General features: G+C 36.1%; 1 protein-coding gene across 2 annotated transcripts in view; it reads right to left on the bottom strand.

The window, feature by feature from the left end:
* LOC150102621 (legumain-like) overlaps positions 1-20,971 on the bottom strand; it is a 205,102-nt gene that overhangs the window by 46,634 nt on the left and 137,497 nt on the right. For both annotated transcript variants that reach the window (XM_090399527.1, XM_090399528.1), the window contains exons 10-11: positions 9,538-9,627; positions 4,320-4,394 (exon numbers count right to left, since the gene is read on the bottom strand). In XM_090399527.1, the coding sequence (XP_090255653.1) occupies positions 4,320-4,394; positions 9,538-9,627 (165 nt within the window). The remainder of the gene's footprint in view (positions 1-4,319; positions 4,395-9,537; positions 9,628-20,971) is intronic.

Genomic DNA, 20,971 nt, shown 5'->3' with positions numbered 1-20,971 from the left:
TGATTTATTATTCGGACTCTTGGTATACAGTCAACCATTGCCTCCTGCTAACACTTCTTAACCACCTCTCATGCACTATCAACATCCAGCCCTTGCAGTTTTACATGCCATGGCACTGAGCCAAGCAAACACCTAAGCTTGTCATACTTACCAGCCCGGTAATTCCACATGTACCCTGTCTTAATTGTAAATTCCACTCCTTTAGCCACCTCCCAAGTCATGACCTTATGGTCACTCTCACCAATTGGTGGCAACATGGTCATGTTCGTTACAGCCACATTCTCAGTTGCAATTACTAGGTCAAGCACACTCTGCCCCCTGGTATTTTCCACTACATGCTGCTGCAGATAGTTGTCCCTTAATAACTGCATAAAATCCAATTCCTTCCTCCCATGTGCCCTCTCCTCTTTCTAATCAATGTTACCATAATTGAAATCACCCATAATAATTACCCTCCTTCCACTCATTTCTTCTATTTGCCTATGCATACTATTCCCACCATCTATTCCATCACCTGGTCTATAGCAGCACCGAATTGTATATTTTGTTCTGCTAGATTCTATCTCACACCAAACAGCCTCAAATGTGTTCTTTTCTCTATCCTGCAGTTCAACTTCTATACTCCTTGGCTGCAACTAATTGACTATCATCAATAACACTCCTCCCCCCCCTTTTTATTCACCCTGTCGCTCCTGAACACGCTATACCCGTCGCTTTCAATCCCACTAGCTTTATCATCTTCAGTCAGCCATGTTTCACTAATACCAACAACCTGTGGCCTGGAAGTGCCAACCAAGGCCAAAAACTCTTCCTTCTTGTTCCTAATACTCCTGGCATTAGTGTACATAAATTGCAGAAGCCCATTAGTCACACCCCTACTTTGATGCCTTATACTAACTATCCCATTCTGATTTGTTGTCCTTCGTACTCACTCGGGCATATTATACTCATTCATACACTCAACTGCCTCCCTAAAGCCTGCATATATACTCCCCCCCCCCTTAATAAATCTAATTTCCCTGAGTCTGTACATCCACTTCCACATCATTCATCAACACTTTTTCAAGTCTCCGTACACCAACTCCATTCAAATGTAACCCATCCATCTTATATAAATCCTTTCGCCCATCGAACTCGCTCCATATATCCACAAATTCTCCATGCATAACCCACGCATAAAGTCATTGGCAATTATGGCCCTCCTTCTAAACACTTCACTATCATACTGCAGTAAAATACTCACCAACCTAACTCTCTCACTCTTCTCTTTTGCTACCTCAAGTAATTCCCTCACATCCTCTATCATTTCCATTTTGTCTTCTTTCAAATCATTTGTTCCTGCCAAGATTATCATCTCTTTCACCCTCTGTTTTTGCACTCAAATAGATTCGCTGAAGTCCTTTATGTTCGCACCCGGCTGGTACGATTTCGTCAAACTCTCAACTATCACACCTCTTAATAGCGAATCCCCATACAGCACTCATTCCTTCATTTTATTGACGTTTACGAACATTCTATTATTTGTCGTCACAGACTTTCGCCATTTATTAGTCGGTACGTTCATCACACATTTTTTCATACACTGCAGTTGCCTTTTCGCTCTGTGTATTGCTCCGTTCAAACGAGCGATTTCACTACTCACATTTATCTCACCATTTTCATCATCAATCAAATAATCCATTCATTCTGTATTTCTACCCTCATTTACACTTTCAACGACGCTCTCACACCTATCTGGCAGTACCACGCAATTCTCTATCACACTGCCATTTTCTACATTCTGACTATCGTTAATGATATCACTCCCGCCACCCGAAACACGCTCGAGATCCCCATTCTCCTTACACTTTCTGCACATATTAACTCCACTTATTCTTTTATCTTCTATTTTTTTTTTTAGGCTTCTTTTTTTCTTTTTGATTATTTCTTTCATTGTATCATCCCAGATCTTCAGTTTTTTCCTTTTATTGAATTTTTTGGTCTTTCCTAAGCTTTCATTTGCTGCTGCATTTAGTATCGTTTTTATATTAAGCCATTCTATTTCTATTTCTTCATTTTGTTTTATTTTGTCTAGATATTGGTTAATTCTTTGTTCATATAGCCATTGTACATTTGTGTCATTCAACAGTCTAGTTTTATAAACAAATGTTTCAATTATTCTTTCTGTTCTTGTTACTTATAGCCATTTAGGTGGTAATCTTAATTTTATTTTAACAAGGAAGTGGTCACTGCTTATTTCATATCCTCTGTGAACTCTAACATCTAGTGAAAATTTTGATGTCTTTTCATTTAGTATAAAGTAATCTAATATTGATTTCCATCTTCTTGCTGCCCAAGTATATTTATGCATGTCTTTATGTTTATAGAAGGAATTCATTATTTTTAGGTTATTATAAACTACAAAGTCAATCAATTTTTTACCATTCCTGTTTAGAGTATGTTCTCCATGTATTCCTATATTATTATTAATTTTCGTATTTCCAATTCTTGCATTTAAGTCTCCTGCTAAAATTACGTAATCATTTTTATTTATTTTATTATATATGTTTTGTAGCCGATTATAAAAATCAATATTATCTTGTTCTCTTCCCTCTTCTGGGGCATATAAACCAATTATTGTTAAATAGCCTCTATCTATTTTTATTCTAGCTTCTATTATTCTTTCATTCCATAATTTATAATGTTTTAACTGTTTTGAAAGGGAGTTATGAATCCAAATCATGACTCCTGCTTGTGCTCTTTGGTCTCTGTCAACTCCACTGTATATCACATTAAAATTTTCAGTTCTCATGGTTCCTTTAAATTTCTTTTTTGTTTCAGTGATTACTGCTATTTTAAAATTTCTTCTTTCATTTAATAACTGGTCTAATTCTATTTCTTTATATGCTATTCCTCTTACATTCCAGTTTGCTATGTGTATTATATTTTGTCGTTTCCATTTTTGTTTTACCTTTTCCATTCCAGGGTCGTTTCCTATAGATTCAATCCGATTATCTTTTTCTGTCAGCTTACTAGTAGAGTTATGTTCTCCATGTCAGGGGACTAGCCTGACGATGGAATAGTTCAGTCTGAACTAGCCTTCTTCTGAATTTAAACCCATAGGAGGAATAGGGTATATTGAAAGGGGAAAGAGTAGATTATAGAAGAATTACAGTAAGGTTTATAGAGAGAGCATAGTTGTAAGGCCAGAAATGAAAAGACCCCATGGCCCTCGAGTACTCTAATAGCATAGGGGTCATAAAATAAGAAGAATTGGCTAATAAGGCCTTATAGGAAAGATTAAAGTAAGTGGATCTTCCTCAAAGTAGTAGAAGAAGAGGAGATAGATCCAGCTAGGGGTCCATGGGAGTGCCGCTTCCCTTACAATCAAGATGATTGCCCCTGTTGGTCCACGAGTCCTTATTCAGTATATTCGGACCATCCCACCATATACACACACATGGTGGGCTCCTGTATCCGCCACCCAGGAGACGCGTTCTCTAGGGGTTACAGGGTCCCCCAAGAGTTAAAGGATGAATAAGGTACGAAATTTATATTTCTGGACGATTTTTGCCAATTTGTTAGAAATGGAGCTGATATACTGAATGGTGATATAATTTTTCACATCACTACTCTCCTCTGTATAGAGTGCAGAAGGATTAAACAAGAGTTTAGAAATCTGCTGCATAGGATAACCATTATTTTGGAAAATTAATGTCAACCTCAACCACAACCTTTCTGATTGTTACTCCTCTGCTATTCAGCTATGGCAGTCTCGAGACCACATTCTTGTGTATGAGAGCAACAATGCAGATGATCTGCGAATCTATTCTAATTTGAGCAATCTGTTAATAATTTAAATCTTTAGTAATGTATCTAAGTACTGCTTTTTTGTGTATCTCTTTTTTCTTCTATGTATTAGGCACCTGATGAAGTCTTCTAGAAAGACTAAACTAGTAGTGCCTTTAAAAAAATTGCATATTTTCTAATTTAATATTCGGCTATATAGTCATATAAGTGATTCTCCTTAAAAAATATATATATTTTATATATTTTAATATATAAAATATATTTATATTTTAAGTTAGGAAATTATTGACCATATTTAGTTATCTTACATTAGCTACTTAGGTGGTGCTTGTTAGAATTGTATTATTGTTTGATTGGTATTCTACCTGCCTATGACACTTAGGCAAAAATTTTGCATTAAATAAGATTTTTATGCAAGTTTTCCTATGTTTTTATATTTCTTTTGATTATCCCAGTTTAATTTGATATTCTTATATAACAAGCAAATCACAATATGTTATGATTTAAAAGACAAAAAATCAACTACTTACTGGAACTTTGGGCAAAATTATTGGACGTGAATCCTTATTTCCTTGAAAATCACTGACAGACATTGATCCAATAGTCTGAAAAAAATCCGAAATAATGCCTTATATTCACAAAATGTATCTAACCAAGCATTTTCAAAAGTCTCTTTCAATCGCTTTTTCAATGAATGCTGTATGTCTAAAACAAAGAATTTATATGACACGTAAATAAATTTAAGTGTGCAGTGAACAACACATTTTACATAACTTAAATATTTACATTAAATAATGTTCTGATTTCTGACACATCAGAAAAGAACTTGATATTTATAACATAAATGAAAAGATCAAGGGATATAGAGAGAAATGGAAAGATATCAGCTACCAAAAGAGGTGGATAAATATAGACCAAAGGGAAAGAGAATGAGAGAGAGAGGAAGACCAGCAACAAGATAGAAAGACCAGTGAAGGCAGAACAGGAAAATGCCTAATCCATGAAGAGAAGAAGGTTTTGAATTCCAAACTCTGTGTATTATCTTTCAGAAACTGCTCAAAGAAGGCAAAATCATGGAATTGTAGGTTAATTCAGTTCATCTGCTACCATCTTATGAAATTTGACAATTTCTTCAAACAACCTGTTCTTGATTAGTCTACTTCAAATTTAATTAACTTAATTTGTTTTAGTTCCATTTAATGCACAATAAAAAGAAAACAAAAAATGGTAACAAAAAATTAAACTAAGAAAATACATCCCATGGCTAATTCTGATCCATCAGTTTTGTGCTTCTGTCTTTTTTAAAAATGACAGAAACAAAACTGATGGACATAGCATACTAATGCCTCTTGGCTGTTCTAATACTGTTCTAATACTAATAATAATAACCTAATACATATTTTTGCAGTATTTCATGTTTTCACAAGAAGTGCTGAATTGTAATCCCCATGAATATGGGCATTGATTGTATATCTGAATTTTTGTAGAGATTCTCAGAGTATTCTTTCCATTTCTCCATTTTTCTTTTTATTTATTTATATTCTTCCATTTTTCAATTACGGTAATGATACTAATAATAAAAGTGACAATTACTTTGAAAGATTACTAAATGAAACAAGTAACAGAACAGTGGTAGGAGGTATTCAAGAGGAATGCAATATCAATTCATATCATCTACATCATTACATGAATCATGTTGTCATCACATTCAAACATGACAACATCTGGCATTCTATGATCCTGTACTGAAGATACCTATGACACTTAGGCAAAAATTTTGCATTAAAAAAGATTTTTATGCAATTTTTCCGATGTTTTTATATTCTTTTAATTATCCCAGTTTAATCTGATTGATGTTCTTATATAACAAGCAAATCACAATATGTTATGATTTTATGATATTTTAATACCATACACAACCATAGTTAATGAGTTCAAACAAAAGAATTAGCTTTCCATCATAATGTTCCTGAAAAGGACAAGTTCTACATCAAAGCCTAAAACTCCTTGTGTGAGGTAGAGGTGTGCAAGACAGGATATTTAGTGGGTGTTGCTAGAAACCAAGGAGCACAGAGGGTGGGGACAAGGAGATGTTTAGACAGTTGAGCTTGGCAAGTACAAGAAGAATGATTGTTATGGAAGATTTTAACTACAGCAGTATAAATTGGGGAGAGGAAGATGCATGTAGCAATAAGGGAATGGAATTTCTAGAATTCTCGAGGGACAAATGTCTTAGGCAACATGTAATAGAGGAAACAAGAGGTTCAAGAGTTTTGGATTTGGTCATAGCATCAGAAGAGTTGATAATAACTGAGATGACATCTCTCCCACCAGTTGGAGAGAGAGTGACCATGTGGCTTTGACTTGAAAGATGAATAGGCATGCAGCAGTATCAAAGAGACTGGAATATATGTGGAATTATAAGGCTGGTGATTATAATAGTCTTAAATATCAACTTGGGGAAGTTTCATGGAGGAAGGAATTGGAAGGCCAGGATATCATGAGTGCTTGGGAAATTGCGAAAGAATATTTGTTAGCAACAATAGTAAGCTGTATTCCACAAGTGAAGAAGAGGACACAATTCGGTATAAGATAGATTACAAACAATATTAAACTGAAACTGCATGTGAAAAAGAGGCTATGACCGGTGAAGAGCAGATGCATGAAGAATATAAGACAGGTCAGGAGAGTGACTAGTATGGTGAGGAAGGCAAAACTGGAATATGAGAAGAGATTGGCCCAAAGTTCCAAAGAAAATCCTAGGGAATTTTTTTTTTTTAGGTATGTGGCCAGTAGGAGGAGAAACGATTATGGAAGAATGACATTGTGGGATAAAAATGGGAATAGAATGACTAATGCAGAGGACATAGTGGAATTGTTTGAACACTTTATTGGGGTATTTCATCCTGGAGGAGTAAATTTTAATACTAGAGGGATAGGGCAGGTTTGAGGTTTAGAAGTGCAGAAGGAGAGTGTGTTCCAAATACTGATTACTTTGGATGTCAGTAAAGTTGTGGGACTGGATGGTATTTCATCATGGGTTTTGAGATAATGTGCTAAAGAACTAACAGCTTCTTTGACCTGGCTTTTCAATGAAACTCTGGCTATGGGAAAGGTGCCCAGGGAATGGAAGGAAGCTAAGATTGTGCCATTGCATAAGGGCAGGCAAACTGGAAGTGTCTAATTATAGGCCAGTTTGTGTGTCATTAGTGAGGGACCGTATATAGCATTGGGCTGATGAGGGTAATGTTATCTGTGAAAGTCAACATGGATTTGTTAAGGGGACACCCTTGTTTTAGTAATATGCTAGCTTTTATAATAAAGTGACAAGAGCTGTTTATAAGGGAAAGGCATATACTGCCATTTTTTTGGATTTTGCAAAGGCATTTGACAGGGTGTCACATGATAAGCTGATATTTAAGTTGCAGCACATGGGTTTAAATGTCGGGTTAGTCAAATGGATTCAGGATTGGCAGTCTAATAGGTATAAGAGTTGTGTATGCTGGGGCAATATCAAGGAAGCAGGTTATGAGTGGGGGGTTCCACAGGGCTAAAATCTTTGGTTAATTTAACAGAGAAGGGAATTAAATTTAGCTGGGAAGAAGCTGAGCAAACGACTCAGCTTCTAGTCACTACTAGGACCTGTATTGTTCAACCTTTATATCAATGACATTGTCAATGGATTGCAAGGGTATATTCAGTTGTTTGTGGATGACGTGAAGCTGGGAAGGGTTATCAGTAATAGTGCAGATGTGGCAGCCCTACAAGAGGATTTGGATAAACTAGACAGATGGGTAAATGAATGGGGGTATCGGTTTAATGTAGCAAAATGTAAGGTCTTGAGGTTTGGGAAACATCGATGGGCCATTGCATACTCTATGGGAGGAGTTATACTGGCGGAAGTAGGGGAGACAAGAGATCTGGGGGTGATGATTGATAGAAAACTCTAATTCAGGGAGCATGTTGCAAAGGTGGTGAAGGTAACACAGAGGATTGCTGCAATAATGATAAGGACACTGACCTGCAAAGATAAAAGGGTTATCATTCCATTGCATAAGACTCTGATCAGACCACACTTAGACTATTGTTCTCAGATTTGGTCCCCAGGATTTGAAGGGAATAAATTAACTGTGGGAAAGGTACAGAGGTGGTTAACAGATGGTTTCAGGACTGAACAATGTCAGTTACGAGGATCGACTGAGGGAATGTGGACTGCAGAGTTTGGTGGATAGAAAAAGGAGAGGTGATATGATTGAGACTTTTAAACTGTTGAGAGGCAGTAACAGGGTAGATATTGGAGAGTTTTTTCATTGGGTGGAACAATGGAAAGTAGCAATGACAAATACCATCCCTGGAAATTACGAAAGGAAGCTGTGAGCAAGAGGGTGAGGAGTGGTTTCTTTGTGTGGAGGGTGGTTGAACTGTGAAATGCATTGCCTGAGAGAGTGGTTAGAGCAAGAATGGTCAATGAGTTCAAGGAGTGGTATGATAAACTTTGTGTTTCCTAAAAACGACCTCCCACGATGAGTCTTTTAACTCCATGGAGAACTGGATAATAATAATAAAAGTAATAGGTTTAAAATCATTTCTTTCCTTTTGTTCCAATACTGAAGCTATACAATATCTTGAAACATCTGCCAGAAAAAAAAAACGTCCTCTCTCTCCAAATTTTGATTAGATTAAGACTAGTGCTTTTGTCAGTGCTAAATTCAAAGAATCATATGCCTTTTGCTAAGCTTCTTCCCAGCTAAATTTAATTCCCTTCTCTGTTAAATTAACCAAAGGTCTTAGCAGCAATTCAGAGCAGTTAGGTATGAACTTCCGATAAAAATTTATCATGCCAATATATCTGTAAACTGGTCTCACTGTTTTTGGAATTTTAGTAGACAGTACAGCATTTATAGTAGTTGGAATACAAATTATTCCTGCTTTTCTAACTTTACGATCTAAATATTTAACTTCTAAAAATAAATCTAATCTAGCAAGAACTTTTAATAAGGTATTTCTATTGTATGTTAAGTCCTTTAAGTTTATAAGTAACTTATCTTGGAAATAACTAACTGCTTCACTTAACATATCTATAGAAAAGAGTTCATCAATGATTGAAAAGAAGAGTTTCTAGCTCCTTGAGGGTACTTCTACTTGTGAAAGCAAAATATTTTCTATCTTGCTCTTTAGAGGAATCTCCAAATGAGCCAGAGTTCAGATCTAGCCTAGTGAAATATTCTACTCCTTGTAAACCTATTAATAATTCTTCAATTTTACATAAAGGAAAATCGATTGGTTTTGTGACTATTGATTTCTCTCAGATCCAAAACAAATCTTAAAACTTCCATTAGGTTTTGCAGAAAGTTTTCAGTATTGAGACCACATTATTATGTAAACAGAGGTTAATAAAAATAAGAAATTAAAATCCAACAAGTTTTGTAAGTTGTAAGACATCCTCTGGTTTCCACTGTTTAGGATATTTCGTTTAATGAATATTTGTGTAAATGCTATCCTATGATTCTCCAGTCTGAAGACACGGTAATATTCCTTAATCTGATCCCTCTTTCATCTCTACTGGCAAGAGGAACCTATCACTAATTAGCTATTGAGGTACATGGGTCTCATAATCTGGCAAAAAATCATTGTCAAGGTAGTAGTAATAATACTGAAAATGATCCGATTTTTTTAAAAATTGAAGACTTTAGGCTAATGCAAGGTTCACCTAGGAAAGATAAAGCATTATAAAGCTGTAATATTTACCAAATCACCATATTCCTCAACATGGCTTGTATTGGTTTCCTTCTTAACTATCTTGAACTGTTTTAGCAAAGTTTCTTTTGTTAAAGTTTCCTAAAGAAAAGAAAATAGAAACTATAAAATCCATCTTTCCTGCATCAAATAAATTTCTAAAACTCAAGCTGTCACAGGATTTTTGAAAATAAACTGCACATTAGAATTTCTAAAAGAAATCTTTTATCATCTGTAGTTTTATTTTTATTATTACTATGGATTTGTTTAAATGATTAAGCAAATTGATGTTTAACAATAAAATTAGTCAAAAAATTAAACATTTTTTAAAATGAAATTAACTTAGGTGATTCTAACATTTTGAGGTATGCACTGAATTCACATCTGCAAGCCAAAAAATTCATCACAAAAGGATATTTCTGTATGCTTTTCACAGATTTTTTGAATATTTTATCATGACTAAGTCAGTAATAACACTAAAAATTTTAATTATGGTCACTTCTGTCCTTCTGTAACTGTTACAACTCTAAATACATACAGGTAATTTGCAAATGAAGAGAGACATGATTCCATATGCTTAAACCTCTTAACATCAAGGAATAAACTCAATCTATTAAGAGTTTTCACTTGTGTTCAGATGACTTGATTCTCACTTTTTAATTTATTATTACATCATGTTTAAAATGCTAAGCTTGGGACAAAGCTGACTGCTACTGAACACATTCCAAGGTGAAAGAATATCTTGGGATATGAAGGTTACTGAGAAATAAGCAGAGTTAACTTCAATGAATAATCAGTCATAAACCAACAGTGATAGCTGCTAACAGGATATGGGAGAGCAGGGCTAGCAATATTCTGTTTCAACCAAAACCTCACATTACCCTATGACAGCACTACAGCATGGCAAGTCAGTGTCACCATATAAGCACCAACTCTAGCACAAACACAGAACACTTTCTATAAGGGCAGCAATTTTGAGCACCTTCAAAAGGCAAATGAACTGTGACATTAACAACAGAAGGATCTGGCACTGTGATTAAACTGTTATAGCCCAATTAATGGCTGGTAACCTGAGCCAAGCATATTAGTTATTGTTGCAACTCTAACAGAGGATTGGCAAGCCATTATGGGCTGGTGATCATGCAGTATAAAGCCTCTCCCAACCAGGTCATCCCACCTTCCTGTGGCGGAGCATATTGCTGCTTAAATGCATATCTTTCTCAGTTGAGGAAATGCCAATTAGATCCTAATTCTCGTAGAAAGGCTTATACATTGGTTGCAGATGATTACTAAATAACTTAAGGAATTCAAAAGTATACTGGAATATAAATTAAAATAAACTTTAATATATACTTCCTATATTTCAGCAACGTCATGTTGCCATCTTCATGGGAACATGAGATTAAGACACGTGCACGCAAGCACTAAAAATGGCAAATGAGGTAGAAGCGAGGAAACTACTATTATTCCTAAAGTCCTGATGGTGCTCCCTAGCAGGCTATGTAGGTATTCTTGGCTGTTGGGCTGAATTTCTCCAGATGTACGTCTCCCAAATTTGGGGCAGTCTCGTGCATCCAAATTTGTTGAGGTTTGGCATGTTTCTTAGGCTGAGGCTGATTCCATGAATAGTCTTTCAAATTTATACTTGCTGCGGTGTATTACTGTGGCTTTCTTCCACCATATTCTGTGGCGTGTATCCAGAGCATTTATAAGCTTTGTATGTGTTTTGGGTGTATGGTAGTTTGATAATTTTTTGTGTTGGGAAGTTTGTTTTGGTACTTGGGTTGTTTTGGCGGTTTTTTGCTATCTTGTTTGCGTAGTTAATCAGTTGTGTAGGATAGTTGCGATTTATGAAGATCTGTGTTAGTTTTTTTATTTCTGCGTTTAGATTATTCTTTAATTCTCCCAAATTGCCTACCCCCCCCTCCACACACTCAGTAGTTTTCGGACATCGCAGAAAGAAGAAAAGCCGCAACACCCAGAAAAAGGTATGTGTAAATTTCTCTTCCTTATACTACATATACTTTTTGGTAAATTTACATCTACGATGCCCTAAGAATCCGTGAGTAAATAGCCAATGACATTTAAACAGGGGCACTCCTAAACTGAAGCACGCAAAATAGCCGTAATTATAACAATTCTTCACTGTTATTTTTATGTTGTAATAATTAAAATTAATAAAATAAACATAAGATTATTTTGTTTAATTTTTTCTAAGTTATTAACATTAAAAAATCTAAAATAGATAAAATAAAAAAAAATTATTGAAATTTTTTGGATATAGGAACGGATTATTTCACTTTCCATTATTTCTTATGTAAAATCTTGATTCTGACTTCGAATGGGTTTCTGGAACATATTAAATACGAACTACGAGGCACCCCTGTATATATAAAAATATAAAAATACAACACAAAAAAAAAATTGGAAAAACTAATAAAAATATGCCACCCCCTCACCAAAAAAAAAAAAAAAATCTAAATTTCTTCCCATAAAAACACTTCCATATCCATTTCACCAACATTTGAATCATAAATACAGTGATTTAGACCACCACTTAGAGACATCAAAACCTCATCACATTTTCTTAACAGAATCCCTATTGGCATCCTCTATTACCACAGCCCACCTCAACTTTCCCAACTACATCCTGAATGATGCATTCCACAAAAAAAAAAAAAAAAAAAGGAACATGTGCTTTTGTAAAATCTGATATCCCTTAACAAAGGCTATCCAACCGGGAATTACCACTTTTCGACCTGCTTTGGCACAATTTCTTTGCCTCACTTTACAGCCTACGTTTGCTGCCTTTACTGCTACCCTAACTCCAATAACCATGTCTCCCTTTACAGTTACTAATCACTTATTACACAAAGTGTGAGATTGTCTTCCTAGGGCTGGTGACTGTGCAATATAAAGTTTCTCCAACCAAGCCATAGCCTAACATATATATAGTTAATCTCCAAAAGAATTCCAGACAACCCTCAATCATTCTTCCAGCACTCTGTACTGGACTGTACGGAGTGCTCCTCCCAGCCTTGCACCCTACAGTGCCAACTGTGATGACTTCCAGATGTTTTATGAATCTTTTTCATGGTCAGATTACTTATTTCACTCTCCCAATCTAAACATCTGAAGTGAACTAATAACTGCATAGTCCTCACTGGAACGAGAGCTTTCATTCTTCATTCTACTACAAATCTCTGACCAGTATCCAAATCTTGGTTCTTAAAACAAATTCCACTTCTGCAGTCGATGATAAAAATGCAGCATATGTGATCATCACCACCATCGTCAAATTCTTGACATGTACCCACAAGGGGTGTACAGGATATGATAGTACGACATGAAAAACTTACATCACTACTAACTTCCTATCTACAATTTTCCTCCAAATCAATCTTTACCTGTAAAGAATAAAACATCATCAGATCTTATATTTCTGTCTCCTAGGCACTTTTTTACTGTATCAATCCACATATATCTTGGTCTTCCTCTGGGTCTTTTTCCTGCCAACCTGGAAGATAACACTTGTTTGGCTGATCTTTCTTCTCCCATTCTGTTTAAGTGATTATACCACCTGAGATTAGCTCTGCTAACACATTCCTGGATGCTAACAATGAAAAGTTTTTCCTTAATATCCTCGTTTTTAATATGATATTGCCATTGATGCCATCTGTTCATGCCCCTAATCTTTCTCAGGACTCTCATATATACTTTCTATAATCTTTGGTCAAGTGTTTTATTTCCAATCCAGCTCTCAGATCTATAAGTTAAAACTGGATTGAACACCGTGTTGTATACAACTAATTTCTCTCTTATTCCATATAAATTTATTCAGTTGACTTCCTACCATACCAGCTTTGTTGATTCTGTTGTCTATTTCTATATTTAATTTACCATCTTCACTAAAAATTGTGCCTAATTGGTAGTTGAAATGTTTTACTTTTTCTATAGCTTCTCCATTCACAATGCAGTTGATATTTTCCATGCTTCTGCCCATTGTCTTGTTATTGCTGACCTTCATACCAAATCTATCACAATAGTCATTCAATTTGGTCAGGAAATCTTGCAGACTTGTAGCAGATTTATTTAAAAGTATAATGCCATCTGCATAAAGCAAAGAGATGAGATAAATATCTCCAATTTTGATATCAGGTTTAGTACCACATTACTTCGTAATGTGATCCATATAGATAATGAATACCAGAGGGGATAACGTACATCCTTGTCTGACACCAGATTTAACATCAAACCATCTTCCTGTACTTCCTTCAATTCTAACTGATGACTTACAACTCAAATAAAGACTAAGTATTGCTTGACATATGCTCCACTGATACCATACAACTATAGTGTTTTGAATAACTTCTCTCTTGGCACCTTGTCATATGCCTTTTCTAGATCTACAAAACTTAAATACAGATGTTTGTTATATTCCCATGACTTCTCAACTATTTGTCGTAAAGTAAAAATCTCATCCTGACAGCCTCTAATTTGGTTTGAATCCAGCTTGTTCTTCACCAAGCTTCACTTCCACAATTCTTCTCAATCATTTCTCAAGTACACTGGCATAAATCTTACCAGGAACACTCAGTAGAGAAATACCTCTGTAATTCTTACATTCAGTTTTTTCCCCTTTTTATATATGGTACTATGAGAGCTCAACTCCAATCATCTGGAATTTGTCCCTCTGTCCAGGCCTTTTGAACTATGCAGTGCAGCCACTGAAAGACTTTTATACCTCCATACTTGAGCATTTCTGGTCGAATATCATCTACTCCAGTTGTCTTTCCACATTTCAGGCTTAATGGCTTTTTCCTACTTCAAGTATAGATATGTATTCCTGAGTGCATGCCTGGTCAGTGCTTTTTTTTTACCACTGTGCTGTTACTAATTATTTCATTTAGCAATTTTTTGAAGTAATTAGTCCATACTGCAAGGATGGAGTAATTCTCCAGTTTTCATTTCACCTTTACCGTCTCTGATTTTTTTAACAGCACTCTTTCCTCCATTTCTGACCTTTTCAAGAGCCTCCAGAATATCTTGCCACCTTCCTGATATTTATTTTCTATGTGCTTACCAAAGTTTTCCCATGACTTCTGTTTAGCTAGTTTTACACAGTGTTTAACTTTCTTACATTTGTCTCTGTATTCTCTAAGAGCACAAGGTGACTTATTTGCCAGGAACTTTTGATATGCTTTCTTCTTTTCCTTCACTGCCTCTTTAACTCCCTGTGTCCACCATGGAGTTGTGATTTTTCTATCCTTGCAGACAACTTCACTACAAGCCTCTCTGACTGAATCAATCAATGTTTTCTTCGGGACTTGTCACTGAATCTCCAAGGTTTAGTTCCTGTTCTCAAACTTTTTTAATTTTTTTCTTGAATAACGTTTGTGTATTTCAGTATACAGTTCACATCTGAGAGCTGTTCAACCTTTATTTGCTTTATAACCTTCTTACATGTTCTTCTTTTAAATATAAAATTGAATTTTATCCTGCTCAAGACTAAATGGTGATCACTTCCAATTTCAAATCCCCTGTACACTCTAGTGTCATGTTTTTCCTGGTCTGGCCTTGGACCATTGTTTGTGATGCCATGAACAGTGAACTCCAAGAGATATCTGAACATTCTAAACAATTAAATGCTTCCTTCTTTGTAGAGTTTCTGCAGAATGAACCATTGTCTCTTTGAGGAAGATGATGCACTGAGTCATAAGGCTGCTGCTGTAACAGTGTGGTTCGTGGAAATGCACATCACACTTAACTGGCCTCCACTAAGCCCTGATCTCAACCTTGTTCAACATCTGTGAGACGAACTGGAGCATTGGGTGAGGTTAAGGGACATCCATCCCACAACAGTTCAGGACCTCATTACATGTCTTCAGGAAGAATGGTCCAAAATTCTCATTGATCACTATCATATGCTTGTGGAGAGTATGTGCTGAAAAATTGCTGGCAGCAGCAATTCTATGGGGTGTTTAGAGCAAAAGGAAATCCTATATCTTATTAAGGTGGTTGCCATGGGTGTTTGTTCCTCACACTAAGGTGTCTGTTGACTTCTTTTCAAGAAGTGTATACTGCTAAGCAATAGTTCAGATAGCATGTAATGTAGGGAACTAGGAATGAAAGTGATGGATATGACGATCATGATTATGTAAACATCCACAATAGAAAGAGTGTTCATGCAACCTGAATCAGGAGATTGACAGACATGGAATTTTCAGTTACAAAGAAAAACATATGAAATGACAAAACTGGTGATTGTGGAAAACTAAGGATCCAGCTTGCAGCAGTCCTATGGCATATGAATCCAGAAGGTAAAGATGTTAACTGTGCATGGTAAATAGTCAAGGGGTGTCTAAAAATAAGCACTGTCAGACTATACACCTAGAGTCAGGAGGATAAATCAAGTAGCAGCAGGTGTAGATGAATAGTATCATTAAGTGGGAGTTGCAGAAGTGGAGGATATATACCAAACCAAAAGGCTATCAGCAAATTCATAAACAGTACAAGACACAAGGAATAAGGGTAATTGTATTGGTCAACCTTCTTTTTGCCTTCCTTAGAAGGAAGAAGCTAATTATTTGAGGAGGGCTAAAGAAAAGCCCAAAGAGTTTTGTTGCTATATGGCAAGTAAAAGCAAAACAACTATAGAATAATAAATTTAATAAGTGTTAATGGTAAAGAGGTAAGTAAAGCAAAGCAAACAAAATAGTGGAGTTACAGAGTGATTATTTCGCAAGTGTGTAACCATCCAGGTGGAGATATCACAGTGCCAAATGTGAGTCTGATGAATTGCATGAGCTTTGGACACTGCAGAGCCATAATGCAATACAGCCATAGGATTAAATGGTATACCAGTCCATGTATTGTGAGAGAATGCAAGGGAATTGGTAACTCCTCTAACAAAGCGTTTAAGTTCCAGCTCTGAGAAAGTGCCAGGGGAGCAAAAAGAGAACAAAATAGTTCTACTGCATAAAGGAGACTCCAAGACAGAGGTAGAAAATTACAGACCAATCACTATCTTGGGATTTTGATAAAATATTAGAGAAGTTGATAATAGACAGAATTCAGGAATAGATGAGCAGGAATGTTTTACTTTACATGGGTTTTGTGAAAGATAGGGCTTTTTTTTTTTTTTTTTTTTTTGCCTTTTTATAATAAACTGAGTTGGATAAAGGAATTGTCTGAAGAGTGATACTGCTGAACTTTGCTAAGGCTTTTAACAGGATGCCATATGAGACTGTTAAATAAAATGGAGCAAATGAAGAAAATGAATCCACGAGAAGACGTGAATTTGTGGTGTACTGCAGGGTTCTGTACTTGTGCTATTGCTGTTTAATTTGTACATCAATGATACAAGAAATGATTTAAGGGAAAATAGTCAGTTGTTTACCAATAATGCAAAATAAAAAGAGTGACAGTTAATGAAGATAATATAGAGATCCTGCAAATGAATTAATAGACTGGCAATATGGGCAAAGAATAACAGCTGTCAGTTTAATGTGACAAAGTGAGAGGTTGTTCACTCTGGAGCAGGAGATCACATGTTCCACACCACACTGATGGAATTGCACTATAAGAAATAAGAGGTCAGGGATTTGGGCATGACTGTGGACTAGGAGTTGAAGTTTAGAGAGCATACTGCAAAGTGGGCCAGGAGGCCAAAAGAGCTTACCAAATAACTTGAATGTTGAAGAATAAGGATACATTTGGTTTACAGTGCACATATCTAGTTGCTGGGTCTTGGAGATGTAGTGATGGTAGAGAGGATCCAGAGAAATGCTCTAAAATGTTCTCTATGAGGACAGACTGAAGTTCTGTGGATTACAAAAACTAGTTGGTAGACTAGCTTTTTGTGGGTTAGAAAAATGAAAGTGTATATGATTCATCCATGAATAAGTTCAAGGAGAAGTATAATAGGTATGAGTAACTACAATGAGTGACTCCCTGGAGATTTCTAAGAAAATAATAATCTCTAACAATGAAAGACCTCAAATAATGGTATTTCAGATTCATCATCAAATTCCTGATATGTACCCTCAAAGGATGTACAGGTCCATTTCTTTGCATTCAGGCTTCTTATGTTGATAGTACTGATCTTGAACTCTGGTGACAAGTTGGGGTGTCTTTTAGGATTTGTTCCAGTAGCTGACTTTTCACTGTTCGCCCTGGTTCCCTGGCAAAAACAATGGGGGGCTTGTTTAACCAGGCAATGCCTCAGCCAGCATGAAATTCTGCCATGTTGTAGCATCATTTTTATTTCATTTATTTTCATTTCAGATTCATTTATATTTACTTTTTTATGTGAATTCCACCTTCTAATGTTGTAAACGAATTTGTACATGAGATTTGCAGTACGTCTGCACAGTTAGCCGAGTGGCTATGTGCTTCAGCCATATGTCTGAGAAAGGCGTGTTCTGGGTTTGATTCCAGTCACTGACGTAAGGAGCTTAGGATCTTTCTCAGACATAACCAAGTTAGCCCATCTTGGGTGTGGACTGCAGGATTTTTCTCCCCAGTTTATCAGGGGTTTTTCATCATACAAGCAGGCAAACTGGCCTTAAGAAGTCAACACCTCTACAGACATAGGATGCACTGGGAGACATAGGGCTAATCACCTTATCCTTGTTTACTGTTGTGGTTAAATGAATAGAAAAACCTCGACACCACAAGGTAGAGAGAAAAAGGAAGAAGATTTGCAGCACTACATTTGTACATGTGGTGTTGCAGATAGATATGTCTGTAGCATTACTGACAGATTAAGATTTTTATTCAGTTCTCCTACAAACCACAAATGATACTTTTTCAAGCCACTTCAAACCTCCAGTAAGCAGGTGGTGGTTTTCTTCTACAAGAAAAGTCATTAATTTTTGGTCAATTTACCTTTTTTTTCTTCCCCTTACCCTATTCTGGACTGTAAAACTGATACATCTGATTTAGTTTTCTGTAAAAAAAAAAAAAGTTCTCTCTCTACAGAGTGATAGCAGAGTTAGATAAGGGGAAAGAATAAACCACAATACTTCTGAATTTTGCAAAGGTATTTGACAGGATTCCATATGTGAAGCTGTGATACAAACTCTAAGGGATGGGTATGCTCAATAAAGCTGTGACATGGATAGAAGAGTGGCTGACTGATATGTATCTGAAAGTAACCAGTGATGTAATACCAGATTCTTTACAAGGGCCATTGTCATGTAACTTATATATTCAAGATATTGGAGGATGGACTGGAGGGAGATATCCAGTTGTTTGCAGTTAGGAAGAATGAATATCTGATGCAGAATCTTTGCAGGCAACTTGCACACACTATTTCTATGGATAAATGATAATGAGTGTCAGTTTAATATCTCTAAATGTAAGGTTATGCATTATGGATGAGGGTGTTATTGCTTGCAGAGTGTCCTATTAATGAGAATTTTCTGCAGGCAGTCAATGAAGATAGAAACTTAGGGATTATACTGGATGGTGGGTTAAAGTTTAGTAACTGCATTGCTAAGATGGTTGTCATCTCACTGGTTAATGGCACTGTTGAAAACACTAAATTTCAAGAAAAAGGAAGTTATTCTCCCACTTAGGCTTGATAAGACCACATCTGGAATACTATAAGAAGATATGGTCACCTGGGTTCTTCTAAGAAGATGGGGGGAAAACAGCTGAAAACATACACAGGCAAGTGAACAACACTGCAGGAATGTGGATCTTTATGTTTGAGAAATAAATGGATGAGAAGAGATATGACAAACATGCAAGTTAGTAAAGGATACTTCATCATCATTAAATTCCTGCCATGTACCCTCAAGGGGTGTACAGGATATGATAGTACTACATGAAAAAAATTACATCATTATTAATTTCCTATCTACAATTTTCCTCAAAATCAGTCTGTTACTTGTCAAGACTCCAATATTATCAGATCTTATATTTCTATCGTCTAAAGCACTTTGTACTGTATCAATCAAATTACATCTTGATCTTCCTCTGGGTCGTTTTGCTGCCAACCTGGCAGAGAACACTTGTTTTGCTAATCTTTCCTCACCCATTCTGTTTAAGTGACCATACCACCTGAGATTAGCTCTGCTAACGCATTCCTGGATGCTGACAATGTCAAGTTCTTTCCTAATATCCTTGTTTTTAATATGATATTGCCATTGATGCCATCTGTTCACGCCTCCAATCTTTCTCAGGACTCTCATATCTGTGGTCTCTAGTCTTTGGTCAAGTGTTTTACTTCTGACCCAGCTCTCAGATCCATAAGTTAAAACTGGTTTGAACACTGTCTTGTATACAGCAAATTTAGTGTTCCGACTAATTTCTCTCTTATTCCATATGAATTTATTCAACTGACTTCCCACCATACCAGCTTTGCTGATTCTGTTGTCTATTTCAATATTTAATTTACCATCTTCAGTAAAAATCGTGCCTAAATAGCTGAAATGTTTTACTTGTTCCACAGGTTCTCCATTCACAACACAATTGACATTTTCAACGATTCTGCCTATTTTCATTGTCTTTGTCTTTTTATTGCTGACCTTCATACCATATCTATTACAACAGCTATTCAATTTAGTCAGAGAATCTTGCAGACTTGTAGCAGATTTATTTAGAAGTATAACATCATCCGCATAAAGCAAAGAGCTGGCATTAACATCTCCAATTTTGATATCATGTTTAATACCAGTTTCCTTCATAATGTGATCCATATAGATAATGAATAACAGAGGGGATAATGTACATCCTTGTCTCACACCAGATTTAACATTAAACCATCTTCCTGTACTTCCTTCAATTCTAACTGCTGACTTACAACTCAAATAAAGACTCAAAAAAATAAGCATTGCTTGATATAATGCCCCATTCACACCATATAACTGCAGCGTATTGAATAGCTTCTCTCTTGGCACCTTGTCATATGCCTTTTCCAGATCAACAAAACTTAAATACAGATCTTTGTTATATTCCCATGCTTTCTCGACTATTTGTCGTAAAGTGAAGATCTGATCCTGACAGCCTCTATTTGGCCTGAATCCAGCTTATTCTTCACCAAGCTTTTCTTCCACAATTCTTCTCAACCGTTTCTCAAGTATACTTGCATAGATCTTGCCAGGAACACTCAGTACGGAAATACCTCTGTAATTCTCACATGCAGTTTTATTTCCCTTTTTATATATGGGTACTATGAGAGCTCTACTCCAATCATCGGGAATTCGTCCCTGTGTCCAGGCTTTCTGAACTATGCAGTGCAGCCACCGTAAGACTCTTATGCCACCGTACTTCAGCATTTCTGGTCGAATATCATTTACTCCTGCTGCCTTTCCACAATTCAAGCCTTTGATGGCTTTTTCTACTTCAAGTATGGATATGTATTCCTGACTGCATGCCTGGTCAGTGTTTTTTTACCACTGTGCTGTCATCACTGCTTGTTTCATTTAGCAGTTTTTCA

This window comes from Typopeltis vanoorti, chromosome 10, assembly GCF_054136105.1.
Source record: "Typopeltis vanoorti isolate ZY-2024b chromosome 10, IOZ_Tvanoo_1.0, whole genome shotgun sequence".
Lineage (NCBI taxonomy): Eukaryota > Metazoa > Arthropoda > Arachnida > Uropygi > Thelyphonidae > Typopeltis > Typopeltis vanoorti.
This window is presented reverse-complemented; position numbering and strand designations above follow the sequence as displayed.